The sequence below is a fragment of the Embiotoca jacksoni genome, unplaced genomic scaffold (genome assembly GCF_022577435.1).
Source record: "Embiotoca jacksoni isolate LCO1_2020_lvr unplaced genomic scaffold, fEmbJac1.0.p SCAF_20, whole genome shotgun sequence".
Taxonomy (NCBI): Eukaryota; Metazoa; Chordata; class Actinopteri; family Embiotocidae; genus Embiotoca; species Embiotoca jacksoni.
The window spans coordinates 11,533,714-11,551,949 of record NW_027185341.1 but is presented as its reverse complement, the minus strand read 5'-3'; the positions used below and the strand labels follow the sequence as shown (position 1 = coordinate 11,551,949).

Genomic DNA, 18,236 nt, shown 5'->3' with positions numbered 1-18,236 from the left:
AGACTGTTGACAGGTTTTGTCACTGGACACATGGACAAAGATTATTTTTACTGAAGTGGAGAGTGTCTGTCAGAAGTGACTTCCAGAGCTGTAGCACCGGAAAAGCAAAGAGTGGCTGCATTAAAAAGTGAATTTCCTGTATAATGGAGGCACCGCCTGTGGGTTGGAGGAGAGAACAGCGGACGATTGGATGGTTACTGAGGGCAATTAGGGGGCAACTTCATGATCAGCAACCTCAGACTGAACTGGTGGGAGACCAGCAGACCTTCAGATTACTGCCTTTCTCAACAACTTTCTCCTGGAGAAAGAGGAGGAGGACTGAAGCTGCTTGTTCAGCGAAGCAGTGGAAGGCGCACAGCCGATACAACTGTCTCCAGCATCCAAAGGTGGGGGGAAGGAGACAGCAGAAGCACGCAATGAAGCAGGTTCACTACAAAGTCGGACCACGTATGATGGATGTGGACCAGAGTAGTGTGAGGATCTATCCTGTAATGGTATTTCTAACATTTCAGCCCAGGTTGTCCTGGTTAGTGCTGAGCTGAGTACCGGCTTCTCAAATCCGGCTCCACCACGCACCCAACTTGGCATTTGGCTGGAAAGGTGTGGGGTCCATCATGTCTACACCTGTGTCCGAGACCACATCATCCTCCACCATGCCTGGGCCTGATGGGTTCACGCCAGATCGAGGTTCCTCAGCCCGGGTTCACCCCACAGCTGCTATATTGGCCGAGGCGGGGTGGTTGCGGTGTCAAGACATTGCAGCCTGTGACATACAAAAGGAGGGAGACCAGACCTCTATATCACCAAGTGCAGATTTGTGGATGAAGGATATGTGTTTTTGCCTTGAGTTGTGGCCTCAAAGAGTTTGTCCTCGTTCTGAAACTCAACCTTCAGGCAGCAGATAGAATTCTCCAGCTGTGAGTAAACATGTCAGCAGCCCTCACATACAGCCGTGTTAAAATCCAGACACCCGACGGTTAAAGTATTGTACCTTGTTAAAACATACAGGTTAAAAAAAAAAACTAAATTGATTCATAATAATTCATTATTTCCAAGTAATGTCATACAGTATGCCAGTGGACCAAGAAAGCTTTCTCACTTCCATAGTTGGGAGATCCATTCCCGCTGGAAACACCGGTGCCTTGCAGGTTTTGGGGTAATTCATTTTCCCAAACATTAATGGTCACATTGTGGGTATATTTGTGCTTTAAATCTATTGTACTCATGTTAAGGCAGTCCAGGGAAATTTAGGCCCGTTTTAGAGCTGTTGCTGCTGAAACCTCACATGCGTCAAAACAAGAGCCTGAAGGCACAAAAAGGCATAGACTGATAATGAGACAGAGGGGTTGGGCGTTAGGCTCGCTGCCAAAACAGAGTCGAAGCTCTCCAAGCAGTATGGAAAGAACAGGGCCTTTCAGGAGTTCCAGTTACAACATGAGCCTGCATTCCTTGCATAGCACACCCACCGCGCTATCCTACATGTTCACTGTCTCTGTGCATCTACAAAACTATCAGGTCTCTTTCCCCTCCCCTCCCCTCCCCTACCCTCCCCTCTCCTCTCTTCCCCTCCCTCATTCCCTCATTGCACTAAAGTAGCAGGGGGCTCATCCAGAAATCAGGATCAAATTAGCAGTATGTTGACTCTATGTCACGCCTGGGAGTTGGTGCAAACAGACGTGTAGTAAATCTTAAGTGCAAGTGTTTTCTCGCAGAGAGGAAATTTCAGGGTTTTTCTCACTCACTGAAAGTTGATATCCACGTATACAAAAGTTACTGTTATGCTAAGAGCTGAGGAGTTGTTAGTGTGGAGGCCCTCTATTGTTTTCTGTGGTTAAAGCAAAAAAGCAAAGAAGCCATGCAAAGTTGTGTGCATAAGATGCATAAGCAATGCTCTGAGATACTGTTGTCATGCTTCCTTTTGCACCTTTCCAGTAGGAGCTCACAAGCATCCTGGACAGAAGAAAGGGATCTTGATGCTTTGATGTGGAGAAGGTAGTTCACAGAGGAGCGGAGGAACAATTAGAAGAAGAGGGAAGTAAAGAGAGGAGGCGAAGTCGGGGAGGGGAAGATATGAGCTTGCTCCTCCTTTTAGCTTAAGTTTCAGATGTGTGAACAAGGAAACAAAAGGGGCTTTTTAAAGTGTTTGCTACAAGGTCAGATGAGTGTGCAAACAGCTCTGAACCTCTCAGAGTAGGAACACAAGCTGGAAAATGTAAATTAAAAGTTCAAGAAAACTTTTTTTTTTCGAGACAATACTGCAGCTGTCAAGCACCTGTCACATTGGCTTCAAAACTAGTTTTAAAATGTCTTTGATTGTGGTCTGCACATGAAATGAAATGGGATGAAAATGTATATAAATGAAATGGGAAAAACACATTGGCACTGTGACGTATATCCTGGCAACAGAAGATCTGTGAAATTCAAGGACTTCAATAGTACGAAATAATTTAAGACAAATGCACAAAAGAAAAGAAACGAAGATACTTTTCACCATTTGACTTTACTACCATCTATTGGAGTTTAAGATTTGTGGCATTGAGTAGGTCAAATGCTCTGTCTCTCGGTGTAAATGAAAGTGAAAAATAATGTGTGAATCAACCCAGGTCGTTCAGTTTGGGAAAAAAAAAAAACCTGCACCACAATGAGTAGAAGGTAAGAAAGCACAAACACCACAACCACAGCTGTTTGAGGCGAGACCAAAATACTGGGGAGTGACAAAAGAAGGTAATTTAAGGTCATCATCCGTCTGTGGCGATGAGAGGTTTTCTGTCAGGTTAAAGAGAACACTATGGGGAGTGGGCAGTGCTGGCAGAAATGATTGTGGTGTTGTGGTGTTAACACTTGGGACGAATTCGCGTACTTTTACACCTCTGGCAGATACGTCTTTGAAGCAGTCTTTATGCTGACCAAAAAAAGTCATAGGTAATACTGATAATAACATTGAAGATAAAACAGAGCTGCTAAATTCTGTACAGATTGGACAGGTCAGTTGACCTGGTTACCTGTGAGATGCTCGATTACTGGCTCAGTAATTGTCAGAAGACCAATGTTGTATACTGAAGTCTTGCATGTGATGATACCTGTATCAATCTATGACATTGAAAAGTTCAGGTCCTTCTATTATTGTACTTCAAAAAACTTTCCAAAGTCATTTAAGTTCATGTTTAACCTGGGATTAGACTCTGTAAAGATATGTTCACTAATAGCTTGAATTTGGACCAAAATGTCTGTCTACCTTAAAGTGCTTAGGAGAGGCGTACTGTCAGGTGTAATCAGGTTTAATCCTGCAAAGTCATAGACCCACAGCCTGACATGTGATGCTTGTTAATGCAGCTGGATGAACGGAGGTCTATACCTCTGCCTCATCAGAAAAATAAGCCCTAAAGAAAGCTCAGCATCAGTCTTTAAATAGTTGAGTGACTGGCAGCCAAACGGGGTTTCCTGACAGAGACCTGCACCAGAAAACTTTTTGTTTTACCCTCAGTTCTAACGGGGGACAATATGTTGCACATAAACTGTCAATGGAAAAAAAACTGGTTTGCCTGTGTGTATTTATGAAAATATATTTAAGTGAACTGTTTTCTAGTTTTCTCAGAATACAGAGTAAAGACGGAACGTATTAACAGAGCAGACACATTAACCAAATTTTCAATGTGACGCAATTTCACTTTATCAATTTGTACATAAACCCAAAACATATTACAATACTTACTACACATATGTTTTTATGTGTTATATTTTCATATTTTGTTTTCACTTTGTTTTTCTATTCTCTTTGTGTTTCACCAATTAAGATTATTTTTCAATGTTGTTGTACTCTTTGCAATGACAATGATTGTTTGCTATAATAATAAATGATGGAAGTAGGTCTTGAGAAAAACCTTTAATATCAAAACAGCTCCAGGCTGCATTATCCAATACATTTGCTCCATGGTTCATAATAAAGAAAGTAATCTTCCATCATGCTGCTGCCAACTAGGTCAGACACACTCAATATTTTGCTGACAATGAGCCAGTGTGGAAATGAAACAGATGATCTATGTTGTGTTGCATTGTGTATCGGTGTGTGACAAATAAACAAGCGTTGTTACATCTATATATTTCCCCCTCAAAATCAGAAAATCAGAACAGGTGTAACATGTCTCAACCCTACTCCTTAGGGACAAAACCCTTTACATACCATTCAAATCATCTGTTTACTCTGCTTACCCAACTCGCTGCACAGCCTCTCCTTTTTTCCATGCACTTTTCGCATACAGTAACTATGAGACCTATAGCTGTGTTAGATTGCTCTAATGTCTCACAATATGGACCTTAAAGGAAAAAGGTTTGCTAGATACTATTTATCATATTCCGAAAGCTCTGCACCATGAGAGAATACAAATTTGCATGCCGTCATTAAAGCAATGTTGAATTTTACTATGATTTTTGCATACCACAGCACTAAGTGCCTGTGATAGGTGGTTTAATCCATCTGGTCAATTCTTACTTCCCCCAGGTGGATTATAATATACTGTAGTACTCTGAAGTCAAGTTTTCACGATTGTAATTTCGCCTGAATAATGAAAAAGATTGGTTTGCACCAAAACATCCCAAAATGCACCAAAAATCATGTTTTATTTCACTTCTCTTTGAGCCAAATCTTTCACTTAGCATGATGCAAGACACCTAATAACGAAGCTGTACAACATGCTGCCACTCTCTTGAGAGCAGGACATTAGAAAACACTACCATGTGTGGTAATATGTTTGGCTATCTGCGTGGGCGGAGGTAAAATATCTTAGTTCGTCTGAGAACATTTTCATCCAACATTTCTTGACCAAAGGGCAACTTGGACACACCCCTAAAATATTGTTTTTGTTGAGATTCAGTGGTTTAATTTCTCAATTTACTGCGGCGATGTACTGTCAGAACCTGTGACATACAGTAACTGCTGGGTTTGGTTTTAAGTTGCCATAGATCACACCGAACCACACCTAGCAATGATACTGGCTGCACTCAAGACGGGCTTGAAACTTTAAACTAGCCAGGGCATCAAATAAAATGAACCATCCCCCCAGTAATGCTATTGTAGGCCTACGCTGCTGGAGAACCTCCCAGGGTGCACTGAGCTCTCCTCTCCTCTCTCTTTCACTCTGTGCATTTATAAGGCATCATAATATCTCATTAACTTCATGCCTTCTCTCTCTCATAGTTTTGTTTGTTGTTTATTTCTTTCTTTGCAGTTCCCCTTGTTTGGGTAGTTCTGTGTTTTTTTGGAGGTATATCCCTGAACCTGGAGCTGATCTGCGATTACTGGCCCCACCAACAGTTAACTGTCTTGGATGGCTATGCTCTTCTTTTCTCTCTTCCTCTCCCCTCTCCCCAACCAGTCAAGGCAGATGGCTGTCCAACTCGCCTCCCATCTCTGAGCCTGGTTCTGTCAGAGGTTTCTACCTGTTAAAAGGGAGTTTTTTTCCTCCCACTTGTCACTCAGGTGGGAGTTGTTGTATTGTGGGGTTTCTCTCTGTAATGCTGTAGGGTTCCTTTGTAGGTGATCTGAAATCATTTGCGTAGTGATTTGGTGCTTTATGAATAAGATTCGAATTGAAATGAATTGAATTGAATTGAGTTGAATTGAAATGAATTGAATTGAATTGAATTGAATTAAATTTCAATTAAATTAGTATTTTCAATTAATTGTTTTAATCTCAAATAGGTTAAATCTCTAAATTGTTTGACTAACAGTACAAAACCCCAAAACATGCAATTTACAAGAGTATAAAACAAAGACCATCATAAACTAAAGAATATTTAGCTGTTGTTGTTTGATTTCCTGTTGATCAATTGAACTATTAAAGAAATATTCCAATTTATTTTAAACTGAAAAATTTCTTATATAATGTGTTATTTTGCTTCACAGGGTCATGGTAACTTTGCAATTTCCAATAAACACACATGGATAAATATGCAGAGTGATTCAGTCTGCCAGCAAGTTGCCCCTGTTTTGAGATCTCTCATACAGTTTGCAAAAGGGCCGTTCAGTCAGAATTTTATAGAAAAATGTTTTTGGGGAAAGCTGCAGGGAGCTCATGCAATTCCTTCTAATATATGCTGTTTTTTTCGAGTCCCTGTTTTTACAACACAGGTGGAGATGTAAAGTGAGCATGACCCATAGAGCCACAATAGAAACAATAATGGGCAATACACCAGGTGGAAAAAAACAAAACTGAATTATCCTATAACTTACTGTTTGATTACTATTGAAAAGGTACAAATTTGTACCAACCGTAGAAACAGCATTCCAATGGTCAAACAACTGTATGTATGTATGTTTGTATGAGCTGAGCTCCCCTTAGGTCCCTCGTAACTCAAACCATGGTGTCGACCCTTAAGACTGCTTGAAGTCCTGGGTTTCCACCAATTGTTTGCTTGTCCCCATTTAAAATAGTGACATCATCAAAGCCTTGAGCTCTTTTCCAAATATGCTGCTGAGGTTAAAAAATAAATATTGATTGAACTTTAACTACTTTGCTCAGTGACCCCCTCCAGCTAGTTAACAGTCATGTGATTATTGGACTTGCGCCACACACTAGCATGAAGTCACATTATCCTACATGGATGGAAAACTCATTACATTTCTCATTTAGCTTGAGTAAAAAGGCTTAATACTTAAAAGCCTGTAAATCGTGAAAATTTGTGAAAAGTTGATCGCAATAGCACTGACCATTACTGCTATTTGTTATAGTAAATTACTACTATCTAAAGTAATTGGTGAGATCCACAAACACTGAGACATTGTTTTAAAGGAGGTCCTATGAGGTTGTAAAATAATTCCCAGGTTAGTGAACTGATCTGGAAGAGAAAAGATCACGGTGAAATTGTTACTAAAACTGACTGTTAAAAACATTAATGGAGTCACTCCAATATGAGACTATTGGTAATATTCTTAGCAAAATGCTGCAGTTAGAGTAGTGACATGGATTTAGCAAGAAAGATCCTATTTCTCCTCCAGCCCCGTTTCCAGAAACGTGGACAGTGAAAATGTTTAACAGCCCAAACCCACCAACAGATAACAACAGCTTGACCTTGAATGAATACAAAAAATACCTAAAAATAGAATATAACAGACATTAAAAAGTTGTTTGAATCTTTCACCAGGGAGAGCCGGCCCATCCACTAGCCTGTGATAGTTTTGAGACCCTGCCATACACGTCTGCTGTCTCTGTCGCACAAAAGTTCCTCCACTCTGTCTCTGTAATGCTGCTTAGCAACCTTTACTGCCTTTCTATGTTTATAGGACTCTACTTCATGAGGTCTCATGTCACCTGAGCTCCGCCCAGTTTTATAGGCATACACCTTTAAGGGTATTGGGTATTATTTGTCAACCCGCAGTTTCTAGGATAGATTTTTACAGTGACCATGAGAGCAATCAGGATGATAAGTGATATACTACACGACGTTTAGCTCACTGACATCGTCGGTGCTTGTTTTAAAGATGTCAGGATTTGTCAAACGCAGCTGAACAGGTCCCTCCTATGTCATTTTATTGTCAAGAGATTGTACAACTGTACGTTTGCTAAGAGAATACTAAGCAAGGGTGAGCCATGTTTTACTGACCTCAACTTAAGCTTCAGGCCTTCCCTTCGCCCTTGGTGTAATTTTTTTCCTCCTACAAAGAGCCGGTGTGCCTGCAGGCAGGTGAACCCCATAAGAGGTAACGCTATCCTTGGCAATGTCCCCACTGGCATAAGTTACAGCCCTTATAATGCCTGGTGAAAGTACACTCCAGTAAAAGTGGCTTTGCAGGCACCCACGATGTTCAAAAGCATTGCACAATCGTATAATTACAAAGTGGACAACAAAGAAATGAGTACAGACACAAAAACAGCACCGTTAGAAGCCTGGCAAATGGCATGCGGCGATGGCTGCGCCGACTTGGAAGGCTGAATTTTAAAAGTTCTTGGAAGAAATACTTAAACTCAGATATAAATTACAATAGAAATTAGGCAGGAAGCAGCAACAAAACTATCAAAAAATACAGACAGCGCCTGAAAATGAAAAAAAAAAGGTACATAAATGTTTTTGGGTGATGCGGATGTAACATTAACATAACTTTTAGACAAATGTATTTCATGTTGCTGTCAGAAGGAATGAGTCCAATGCTGTGTTTCACATGACATACTTCCCTTAGTACACTAACAAATAGTGCTCTTCCATATTAGGACTCTTACCTGCGTAGTACAGGAATTTTGACAAAGTAGTGTTGTTTCAAATCGCACACTGCTGTTCTGAGCTGACCGGAAATAACCGCAGCATGTGAACACGTCACCCTTTAATTATTTTAATCGTAAATTATCATGTTTTTAATCCCTTTGTTTAACACACTCAACAAACACACTGATTCTTCTGTCCAGCAGCAGCAGTGAAAAAGAAACACATCTGTGAGGTGTTCAGGAACAGCTGCAGCTTCCTCAGACACCTTAATTTGAAAATTCTTTACATCGATGGTGCCGCCCCTTCCTCTATGTAATATGGCGACCGTTTAGGGTGGAAAGTGTCCAGCGTTTCACACTAATTTTTTAGAGCGTTTTGAGTGCACTGCATGTTTCTGTACTTGACAGTGTGAACGTACTTATGCACTCAAATAGTGAGTGTTAGTACACGACTACGCCATTTAAAAATAAGCACAAGATTAATAACGACACTCCATCTGAATAACCCTCCAGATGTTTTTTTTTTAAAGAAATAGTTATATAATAACTTATATAACAGTAAAGTTAATGTACATCCATCAATTTAGCATTTCTTTTCACAGTACTTCAGTGAACAAGTGAGGGAATTATTTGAATGAGTTCATCAGTGAAGAAAACATATAGCTGCTAATTCTAATGCTAATGCTTTCTAATGCAGGATGGGCAGAGAAAAAGAGAATCTGCTCAAACAGCCAAAGTTTGGAAATATCATTAACTGGATTTACTACGACAAAGTAAGTTATATTGCTGCAGAGCAGAGGGACAATGACAGAGATTTCCATTAACCTTTTGCAAGATGAGAATAACATTTGTAGCTACAATAGCAGAAATGGTGACAGTATTCAATGGCTTAGAAGATATAAAACTTTAAAAAAAAAAATTAAAAAATCTGTCTGATATTTCAAAGAAAACCAGACTGAAAATTAAAGGATTCAAATCTGAGGAAGACATTTTTCAAAAGACTAAAACTAACACCAAATAAATATGAAAAGCCAAATGTTATCATAAATGATAGAAGAGATGGCTGTGGATACAATTAGGTTGTTTGTTAAGTTGTAATACAACTTAGTCTTCCAATAAAGGTATGGGAAGAAATCAGAAAAAGCAAAGACTGAGATATCCTGACTTTTATCCTGTGCACAAACTTCAGAAACACTAGATTCTACCATTTATAAAATGCATCTCAATTCTCTCCTTCATTACATCCTTTTTGACTTGTCATTCAAACCTGTTAATATCCCACCAAGCCTTTTTGGTCTATGGGGAAAACACAGATTGCAAAAAGGTTGCAGTGTAAATCTGAAAATATCAGTGCAGCAGTTGTACTTTTTCCTCCTATGTCACAGATTTGCCCAACTGATCTCTTAGCTAAAATATTATCCACAATACTGTTATTAGGACACTTCCCATTATAATTCAGTCAGCAGATGTGAGCAACAACCACAGTGTGATTTCCATTTGCTTCCATTTTCAGGATAAGAAACAGGAACAATAGAAGGATGAAATGTAAATGACGGTATAAAAAAATTAAGTAAAAGAGTGTGATAACGTAAAATGTTAAAGCCCCAACAGCAACCTCTCCTACTGATTCTTATTACCACAAGAAGATACTCATTATCCCCATTCCCGTTTGGGCGACATGCTCCTCACCCATTCACACTCTGATAAATACAACACGAGAACTCCTTATCAGAAAATAGTGGTATCCTTATCCAAGCACAAAAACTATGCCACAAGGAGGTCAGAAGACTTTTCTTTTTTTACTTTTTAACTCCGTGAAACCAGTGAAAACAGTTGCAGGGCATGTAGAGGCAGGGGAGGTAAGGTAAGTGGTCTGCACATATACAGCACTTTTACAGTAAAGGTTTAAAAAGCAAAACAAAAATAGAAGGTGCCTGTCTGCCATTAGGAGCAAGTTGGGGTTCAGTGTCTTGCTCAAAGACACTTTGATTTATGGTATTGAGGGGGTAAGGACTGAACCGCCAATCCTGACATTAGTCGACAAGCCACTCTACAATCTGAGTCACAGTTTGCCACAGTTGCACAAAATCCGAATAATACATTGTTGCACCTGACTGACTGGACGCCTGTTTTTTAGTAAAAGTGAAAAAAACAAAAGAGCTAAATGAAGAGGATTTCTAGATCCAAGTATGTGCAGCCTGGAGCGAGTAATAAAAGGTCAGTTATGCCAGTTTAAATGACACTGTCTATTGCAACCACACACACACACACACACACACACACACACACACTCTCCTTAATTCCTTTGGTAAGTTCCTCAGCAATCCTAGACAGGCACCCCATCTGTCAGGGGACGAGAGGGGTCAGGATTAATGTGTGTGTGTGTGTGTGTGTGTGCGTGCGTGCGTGTGTGTGTGTGTGCGTGTGTGTGTGTGCGTGCGTGCGTGCGTGCGTGCGTGCGTGCGTGCGTGCGCGTCTGATTCAATGCAAGAGTAGGTGAACTCGAAAGCCGTTTACACACTACATGGCTGCTACCCAGCTGTCTGGCTATTAGAGTAGAAGAGTGATTAGCCCCGTTAGCCAGTTGGCTAATGGGCCAACTAGAGCACCCTGCTGCTGCAGACTCAATACACGACAGATTAGATGAGCCAAAAGTTAAAGACATGAAAGAAATTAATTTGTTTAAATATATATATATATAAGCATTGAGACAACACACATGGAATAATCCACATGATCACACCTATTTATACAAAGATGCATCTCTTCTATTAAGTCTAACAGACTTCTAATCTGACATTAGGTAGGACAGGTTATCCCTGATTCAAGGAATGAAGGGGGTTGTTACAGAAGATTCAGTATTTGGAAGCACTATGTGTTTAGTTTCACTAACCTCACTAATTAGAATGTTGTGTACAATGTGTTTAATGTCAACACAAACAGATATGTAAAAAAAAATTGCTTTTGTTTGAGAGTTAGTTATGACTCAGTTACTATTTCTTGACATAGAGTAATTTATCCATCCACCCAAGACCGTGCAATGTCAATCGCTGGAGTTGCCTGATAAGATTAGTCAGTGCAGGTTTTGGTATACGTCACTCTACCAACGCAGCAAGCACCAAACTTGGCAACCTCAATGGAATGACTGGAGTTAGCTCTGGAAAAATATTGTTAAAAAAGAGTTCTACCTATAAAACCACACATTGTTATTACTGTGTCTAAAGAGAAGACACAGAACTTTTTAGTAATTATTGAGCTTTAGAAGTATTTATAGGCATTTTGGTTTTTTTGACAGGGCCAGGCTGAACGATTTGCCCCATGCTCAGTTTTATGCTAAGCTAGGCTGATCAATGCCAGACATAACCCAGTGATTAAAGATTATAAAGTGTAAAAAAAAATGGCATATGAGTTAAGAAAATAAATTGTGTAATTCGATGCACTTCCTGTCCATTTCTGCTGCAGCTATTAAATAAAGGTGAAAAATTGCTGTAAAATAACATTTACAGACTTTGTCCAATAAAAATCAAGTTTTTACCATATTAGCATGTCCATGATGTCAAGTCAAATAAGCAGCTGTCAACATGGCTGAGCATTTTTGCTATGGAACCACAGTGTACCTCTGACAGTGACAAAAAAACCCCGCTGTTTCAGACAGCCTGGGTCTTTCGAACATCACGTACCTCAGGAACTTATCCTGTCAACTTGCAAGGTGGGCCTTTCCATATCACTGAGCTGCCAGCTTTAACTTCAGGCGAGCAGAAAAGCAGTGATTGGAGGCAGTGCAGACGATTTGTATACTGTAGATCGGTGTGAACTGAAAGACAGCAAATGGGTAGAGTTACATCTCTTTAAGCCATTAGATTTTGAAGTGTGAACTGGAAATGGAAAAGTGATCTTTCTTCCAAACCAGAATTCTATCCTCACTTTCTAACCCCAAAAACCTCTTCTCCATCTTTTCCAACCTCCTTGACCCCCCTCCTCCCCGTGCCACCTCCTCCTTCCACCCTTCTACCAAACCACTTTGTCAACTATTTTACAAAAAAAGATAGATGACACACGCTTCTCATTTTCTAATCAATCTTCTGTAACTACATTTCTAGCAACTTCATCTTCATCCCCTTCGCTTTCCTCTTTCACCCCGTCTCCCAATCAAGTTCTTACTTTGGTAACCTCCGCCCGCCCAACCACCTGCCCCCTTGACCTCATCCCATCTCACATTCTCCAGTCTATTGCTCCTGACCTTCTTCCTTTTCTCACCCATCTCATTAACACTTCCCTGTCAACTGGCTGTTTCCCGAACTCTCTGAAGGAGGCAAGAGTAAACCCTCTCCTGAAGAAACCCCCCCTCAACCCGTCTGAAGTAAATAACTATAGACCTGTCTCTCTTCTTCCCTTTCTTTCCAAAACTCTGGAGCGAGCTGTCTTTAATCAACTCTCCTCCTATCTCCACCATAATAACCTTCTTGACCACCAGTCTGGTTTCAACAGACCACTCAACAGAGACGGCCCTCCTTCTGTCTCTGAGCAGCTTCACACTGCTAGAGCAGCCTCTCTCTCCTCTGTCCTGATCCTTCTAGACCTTCTGCTGCATTTGACACAGTGAACCACCAGATCCTTCTTTCCTCCTTCAGGACCTGGGTGTCTTAGGCTCTGCTCTCTCCCTGTTCTCATCCTACCTCAACGACCTCGCCTACCGGGTAACTTGGAGAGGATCTGTGTCTGAACCTTGTCCTCTCACTACTGGGGTCCCTCAAGGCTCCGTCCTGGGTCCCCTCCTCTTCTCTCTGTACATCAACTCTCTCAGCTCTGTCATTCACTCACATGGCATTTCCTACCACTGTTATGCTGATGACACCCAACTAATCCTCTCTTTTCCCCAATCTGAAACACAGGTAGCAGCACAAATCTCTGCCTGTCTGACTGACATCTTTCAGTGGATGTCCTCACACCACCTGAAAATTAACCTTGACAAGACTGAACTGTTCTTTCTTCCAGGGAAAGACTCTCCCACCCACGACCTGACTATTACCTTTGACAACTCTCTGTTATCCCCGACCCTGACTGCTAAGAACCTCGGTGTGACACTCGACAGTCAACTCTCCCTTACTGCCAACATCACTGCAACAACACGTTCCTGTAGATACATGCTGCACAACATCAGGAGAATATGTCCTCTTCCCACTCAGAAGGCAGTGCAGGTTCTGGTCCAGGTTCTGGTCATCTCACGCCTAGACTATTGTAACTCCCTCCTGGCAGGTCTATCTGTTAGTGCCATCCAACCTCTGCAGCTCATCCAGAATGCAGCAGCTCGACTGGTCTTTAACCTCCTAAATTCATTCCCACTACTCCGCTCCTCCGCTCCCTTCACTGGTTACCAGTAGCTGCCCGCATCCGTTTCAAAACATTGGTACTTGCATACCGTGCTGCGAACAGATCAGGTCCAGTCTACATCCAGGACATGGTCCAACCTTACACCCCAGCCCGTTCACTCCGCTCTGCATCTACCAATCAGCTTTTGCTCCCTCACTGCGAGATAAACACTCTACAAAATCATGACTGTTTGCTGTCCTTGCTCCTAAATGGTGGAATGAGCTCCCCAACGACATCAGGACAGCAGAAAGTCTGTACATCTTCCACCGCAAACTAAAAACACACCTCTTCCGACTTTACCTTGAATAGGTAGCACTTTAGTAGCACTTAAAATGGCACTTACGTATAGCACTTTGAAGTTTGGCTATCTTGAAGAAAATTGTACTTTCTTAATTGTTGTTGTTCTGAATTCGTACCCTCGTGGTTGAAATGCACTTATTGTAAGTCGCTTTGGATAAAAGCAATGTAATGTAATGTAACTGATAGAGCAAGTGGGAAGCCCTGACTTACTGCAATAATATTGACTGATGATAAAGCTCTTTTCTTCAAAGCAGTGTCAAGTTTTTTTCCTGTCTTTCCTGACCACACTTGATGAATTGATTAGTTGATTGGCGAAAATACTGGTAAATGTTGTAGTTTTGTGTCTGAAGTAGTTTTTGCATAAATAGCAAACTTTATTTTTAGATTTGGATAACTTAGCACAGCTTAATGTCATCACCTGATTGTTTGGCGAAAAGTTGTGAAAAATATTTGTAGACGTCTGCATACATTATATATCTATCAATGACTGACACCATAGTCAAACATGATCTTTCGTCTTTGTGTTGAGGCTGTTTTGCCTGTCTGTGCGTTGACAATCACCTCATGGCCTTGTATTCAGCATGACAGTGGGTTGGGCTGTGTGTCAAGATGAAAGCAAGCATGTGCTCCAACAAAAGACATTGTAATCACGAAGGCCTTTAAAGAAGCTCTAGTCTCTAATGGTCTGGAACAACGCCCATTCAACTCCACTGGAGTCAAGAGTATATGAGAAGGGTACACTTCTGGTGAGATTACAAGTCATGCTGTCACTCTAAACGCAGCAAAACATGCAGCCTTCCGAGTATTTATATACACTATGCTCCCAACAGCTAAGCAAAAAAGGAGATGCTGTGGTAAGTCCACTTCAATTGAGTGAGAACCTGACCTGATGTCAGCAGATGGCTGATCAGAGAGGAAACCTCCCATCTCAGCTCCCTGTCCATCAAGCCAGTCTCAGTACCTTAGCTAATCCCCTCAGGACACTACAAGTATCCTCTGCCAGCTCCCAGCCAGCTTTACCATCTGGTCCCTGCACTCATTATCGAGAGAGCTACTTCGGCAAAAACACCAATAATAGCATTAAAGGTTCTCATTTCGATATGGCTAATATTCAGACAATTCAGAGGAAAACACTACCTTCGGTGGGATGGAAGCCTATAAAACAGCATTCAGGCCATGTGACATAGATCTTGCCTGTTTAAACCGCAGGCTATTGAGGTACAGTAGGTAGTGTGTAGGACACGAGACAAAGATACTGACAATAAGTGTGAGGGGCATATTGGTGCTCTGAAAAGAGAAATTTACCAGCAACAGTTGCTAAAACAGCAGTCGGAAGTTAATGTAGAATAGTTGTGTAAATTTGTCGATACAATGCTGGACACCAAAGTCTTCCTTGAACTCCTGCCTAAAACTGACTACTCATGATATGTTTTGCTGCATTCAACCGCTGGCTTTCGAGGTGCTGTCCAGCAAAACGATGTGAGCTTTGTAGACCATTGGAAAACTTTCTGGGAAAAACCTGGTCTAATCAGGAGAGACAGTGTCCATCCCACTTTGGATGGTGCCGCTCTCATATCTAGAAATATAGCTGTGGTTATTAAAAACCCTGAAGCAGGACATTCCAGAGTTTACAATAGTCTAGCCTGGAAGTAATAAAAGCAACCAACTTTACGGCATCACTCTGAGGCTGTTCTGGATTCTATTATTATTGTGTAGATTAAATAAAGCAGTCCTGGAGATTTATGTGTGATTGGAAAGGCATCAAAGATTGGCTCCATGATTGCTCACAGTGGTGCTGGAGGCCAAGGCAATATCATCTGGCGTAAGTATGTGGTTGGATACAAATTTCGAAGGTGCCACATACAATAACAATAGTTGATCCAAAATGCTGGAGTGAGAGTACAGACCGGCGACCCTGACAAACCCCTTGTTATGCTGTTATAGGCCAAGGCTGCTGGGGGACCTTTACATGCATTTATATGCTACGGGTACATTTAATTAACTTTATGCCTTTTCTTACCCATAATTTTGTTTTTGTTTGTCATTTCTCTATGTAGTTCTCCTTGCTCTGTATTTATTTATTTTTTCTTTTGCAGGTTTCCCTGGCCCCAGAGCTGCATGTTTCTGCTCTATGATTGCTGACCCCACTAACAACATTTTTTGTCTTGGATCTCTATGCTGTTCTTTTCTTTTTCTCACCCCAACCGGTCGAGGCAGATGGCCGCCCACCTCGGAGCCTGGTTCTGTCAAAAGTTTCCTCGTGTTAAAAGGGAGGGTTTCCTTCCCACTATCGGAAGTTTTTCTTCCTGTTAAAGGGGAGTTTTTTTCCTCCCGGCTGCTGCTCATGACGGAACTGTCGAAATGTTGGCTTCCTCTCTACAAGGTTCTGTTGGGAGGACTTTACAATGTTAAGTGCCTTGAAATAACTTGTGATTTGGCACTACATGACGTAAATCAAATTTAATTGAATTGAAGTTGAACCCCTGATTGAGCCCATTTATCAACACAATCAATATTAGCAGGAGCAGACGCCCATTGAAGTTTACAGTACTTAAAAATCTTTAGCTCCAGATTATATAGTTTGTGTCATAACTCTGTGAACAGCTACATTACTAAATACAGTTGTGATTAAAAGTTTTGTGAACTTTTCCAATATTTTTGCATAAACAGACAACGACTGTCTTGCTGCTCCCACAGCAGGAATTCACTGGTCAAACAGTCTATGGTGGATTCTCCAAAACTAAAAATAAGAAATGATATCCAAAATGGTAATCAAAAGGTTAATAAAATTGTTCCCACATCCATCACAACTCTCACTGTTGTGACTGCATACATTTTTTTATGCACAAATCCTACAGTAAAATGAATACATTACACTCTACAAATGAGGTTACTGGTGTAAAACTATGTTTCATTTAAATGTGATTCAAAAGTCAGAGTTAAAAAAAAAGGAAGTAAGTAAAATAAAAAAAATCGAGCATTGCTCAACCTTATTTTTTGCACCGACCCGTTTTCAAGCCTTTCAAAGCAGGTCACTACAAACCAATCAATCTGCCCTCATTGCTTATTGACAAGGTGGTTTGGTTATGGAAGATAGTTCAGGTCATCTGAAAAGCCCTGTGCTGCTGTCAGACACTGGAGACTCGTTTCTCACATATATATAGATATATATCTGTGTGCAATATATAAATCATCCTCCATATTTCTGATATGTGAAGTGCCAGTGCCTTCCTCCAGGGCACCTCGATGCTCGTTTATAAAACAGCAGAGAACATTACTCATTAATTCTCCCATGTTGCATTGCCTCAGCCAGCCTGGCAGTCATTGCAGCGCAAAAACAAGACAAAAATCACTTTTAATATTTTCTATGCCCAGCAGTTCTCCATGTCTGTAGAGTGTAGAAAGTGTGTAACAGGCTTTTTCCTGAAAGCCACAGCTCTGTTCCCAGAGCGGGTAACTGAGCAGCCAGATATCCTGATGAAAGCCCAGAGCAGATAACGCCAAAAATCAGAGGCAGCTTCAACTTCACAGCTTGCTTGCAGTCTTAACTTTTCCTGAGCCTGAATAAGGGAGAACCCTGTCGTTTGCAACAATGCTACTGTGACGAGAGCTTGCTTGTCGCCTGACTTGGAATCTAGGCAGATAAGAAACTCTGAAAGAAGAAGAAAGCCTCCTTAAAACCCACACAGCGAGACACCGGAGCTGCAGGGTCTGCATTTAGGAGATTAGCTCATGTTGTGCCACACTTTGAATCCACTTAGTTTCAAATTGTCCCCAAGCCTGAATGCTGTGTTTTGCGGTCAACAGCTGAACCTGATGCTGTGGTTATTGCACAGAAACTGCAATTGTAACTTATTTGTAACAACAAGGTCGAGGATGGCAGGAGCTTCAATTCTGCCATCTAAGTTCTGTTTTCACAGTGGAAACAATTACACTCTCAGTACAACACAAACACAACATTGTATTAACCGACTATAGAACTACCACCTGCCTCTGGAGGTTCCATACTCACTGGTTTTGTTGCACTTGACTTTGGAAAGAAGCCTGTGAGCCAGCAGAAGGTCTCCACACTTCACTGCCACCAGCAGATCCTGTTCTTTCCCCATGATTTTACAGACCTAACCAGAGAAACACCAACTGATCCCTGGTGACAACCAAGACCACTTTTTTCTGGTCTTGTAAATACTCTTTCAGGCAGATGGTTTTCAGTGAAGACTTGTCAACACATTAGCGGGTAGCTGCTGAATCCCAGCCATGAGATGAGGATAGTGAATAGAGGAGCATCTAGAGGGACGGAGCATCAGGTAAGTTGGTCCAGGAGGTGCACTTCCCCTTGTTGTTGTTTAGGTCCATTAGCTCTGATGGTTGCCT

At 41.2% G+C, this 18,236-nt stretch overlaps 1 protein-coding gene across 1 annotated transcript in view; it reads right to left on the bottom strand.

Annotated features, from left to right (window-relative positions):
* Window positions 1–17,985, bottom strand: part of LOC138202331 (caskin-2-like) — a 49,677-nt gene extending 31,692 nt beyond the window's left edge. The window contains exon 1 of the mRNA XM_069156266.1: window positions 17,878–17,985. Within this exon, the coding sequence (XP_069012367.1) occupies window positions 17,878–17,971 (94 nt within the window). The 5' untranslated portion in view covers window positions 17,972–17,985. The remainder of the gene's footprint in view (window positions 1–17,877) is intronic.
* Window positions 17,986–18,236: the final 251 nt, after the last annotated feature.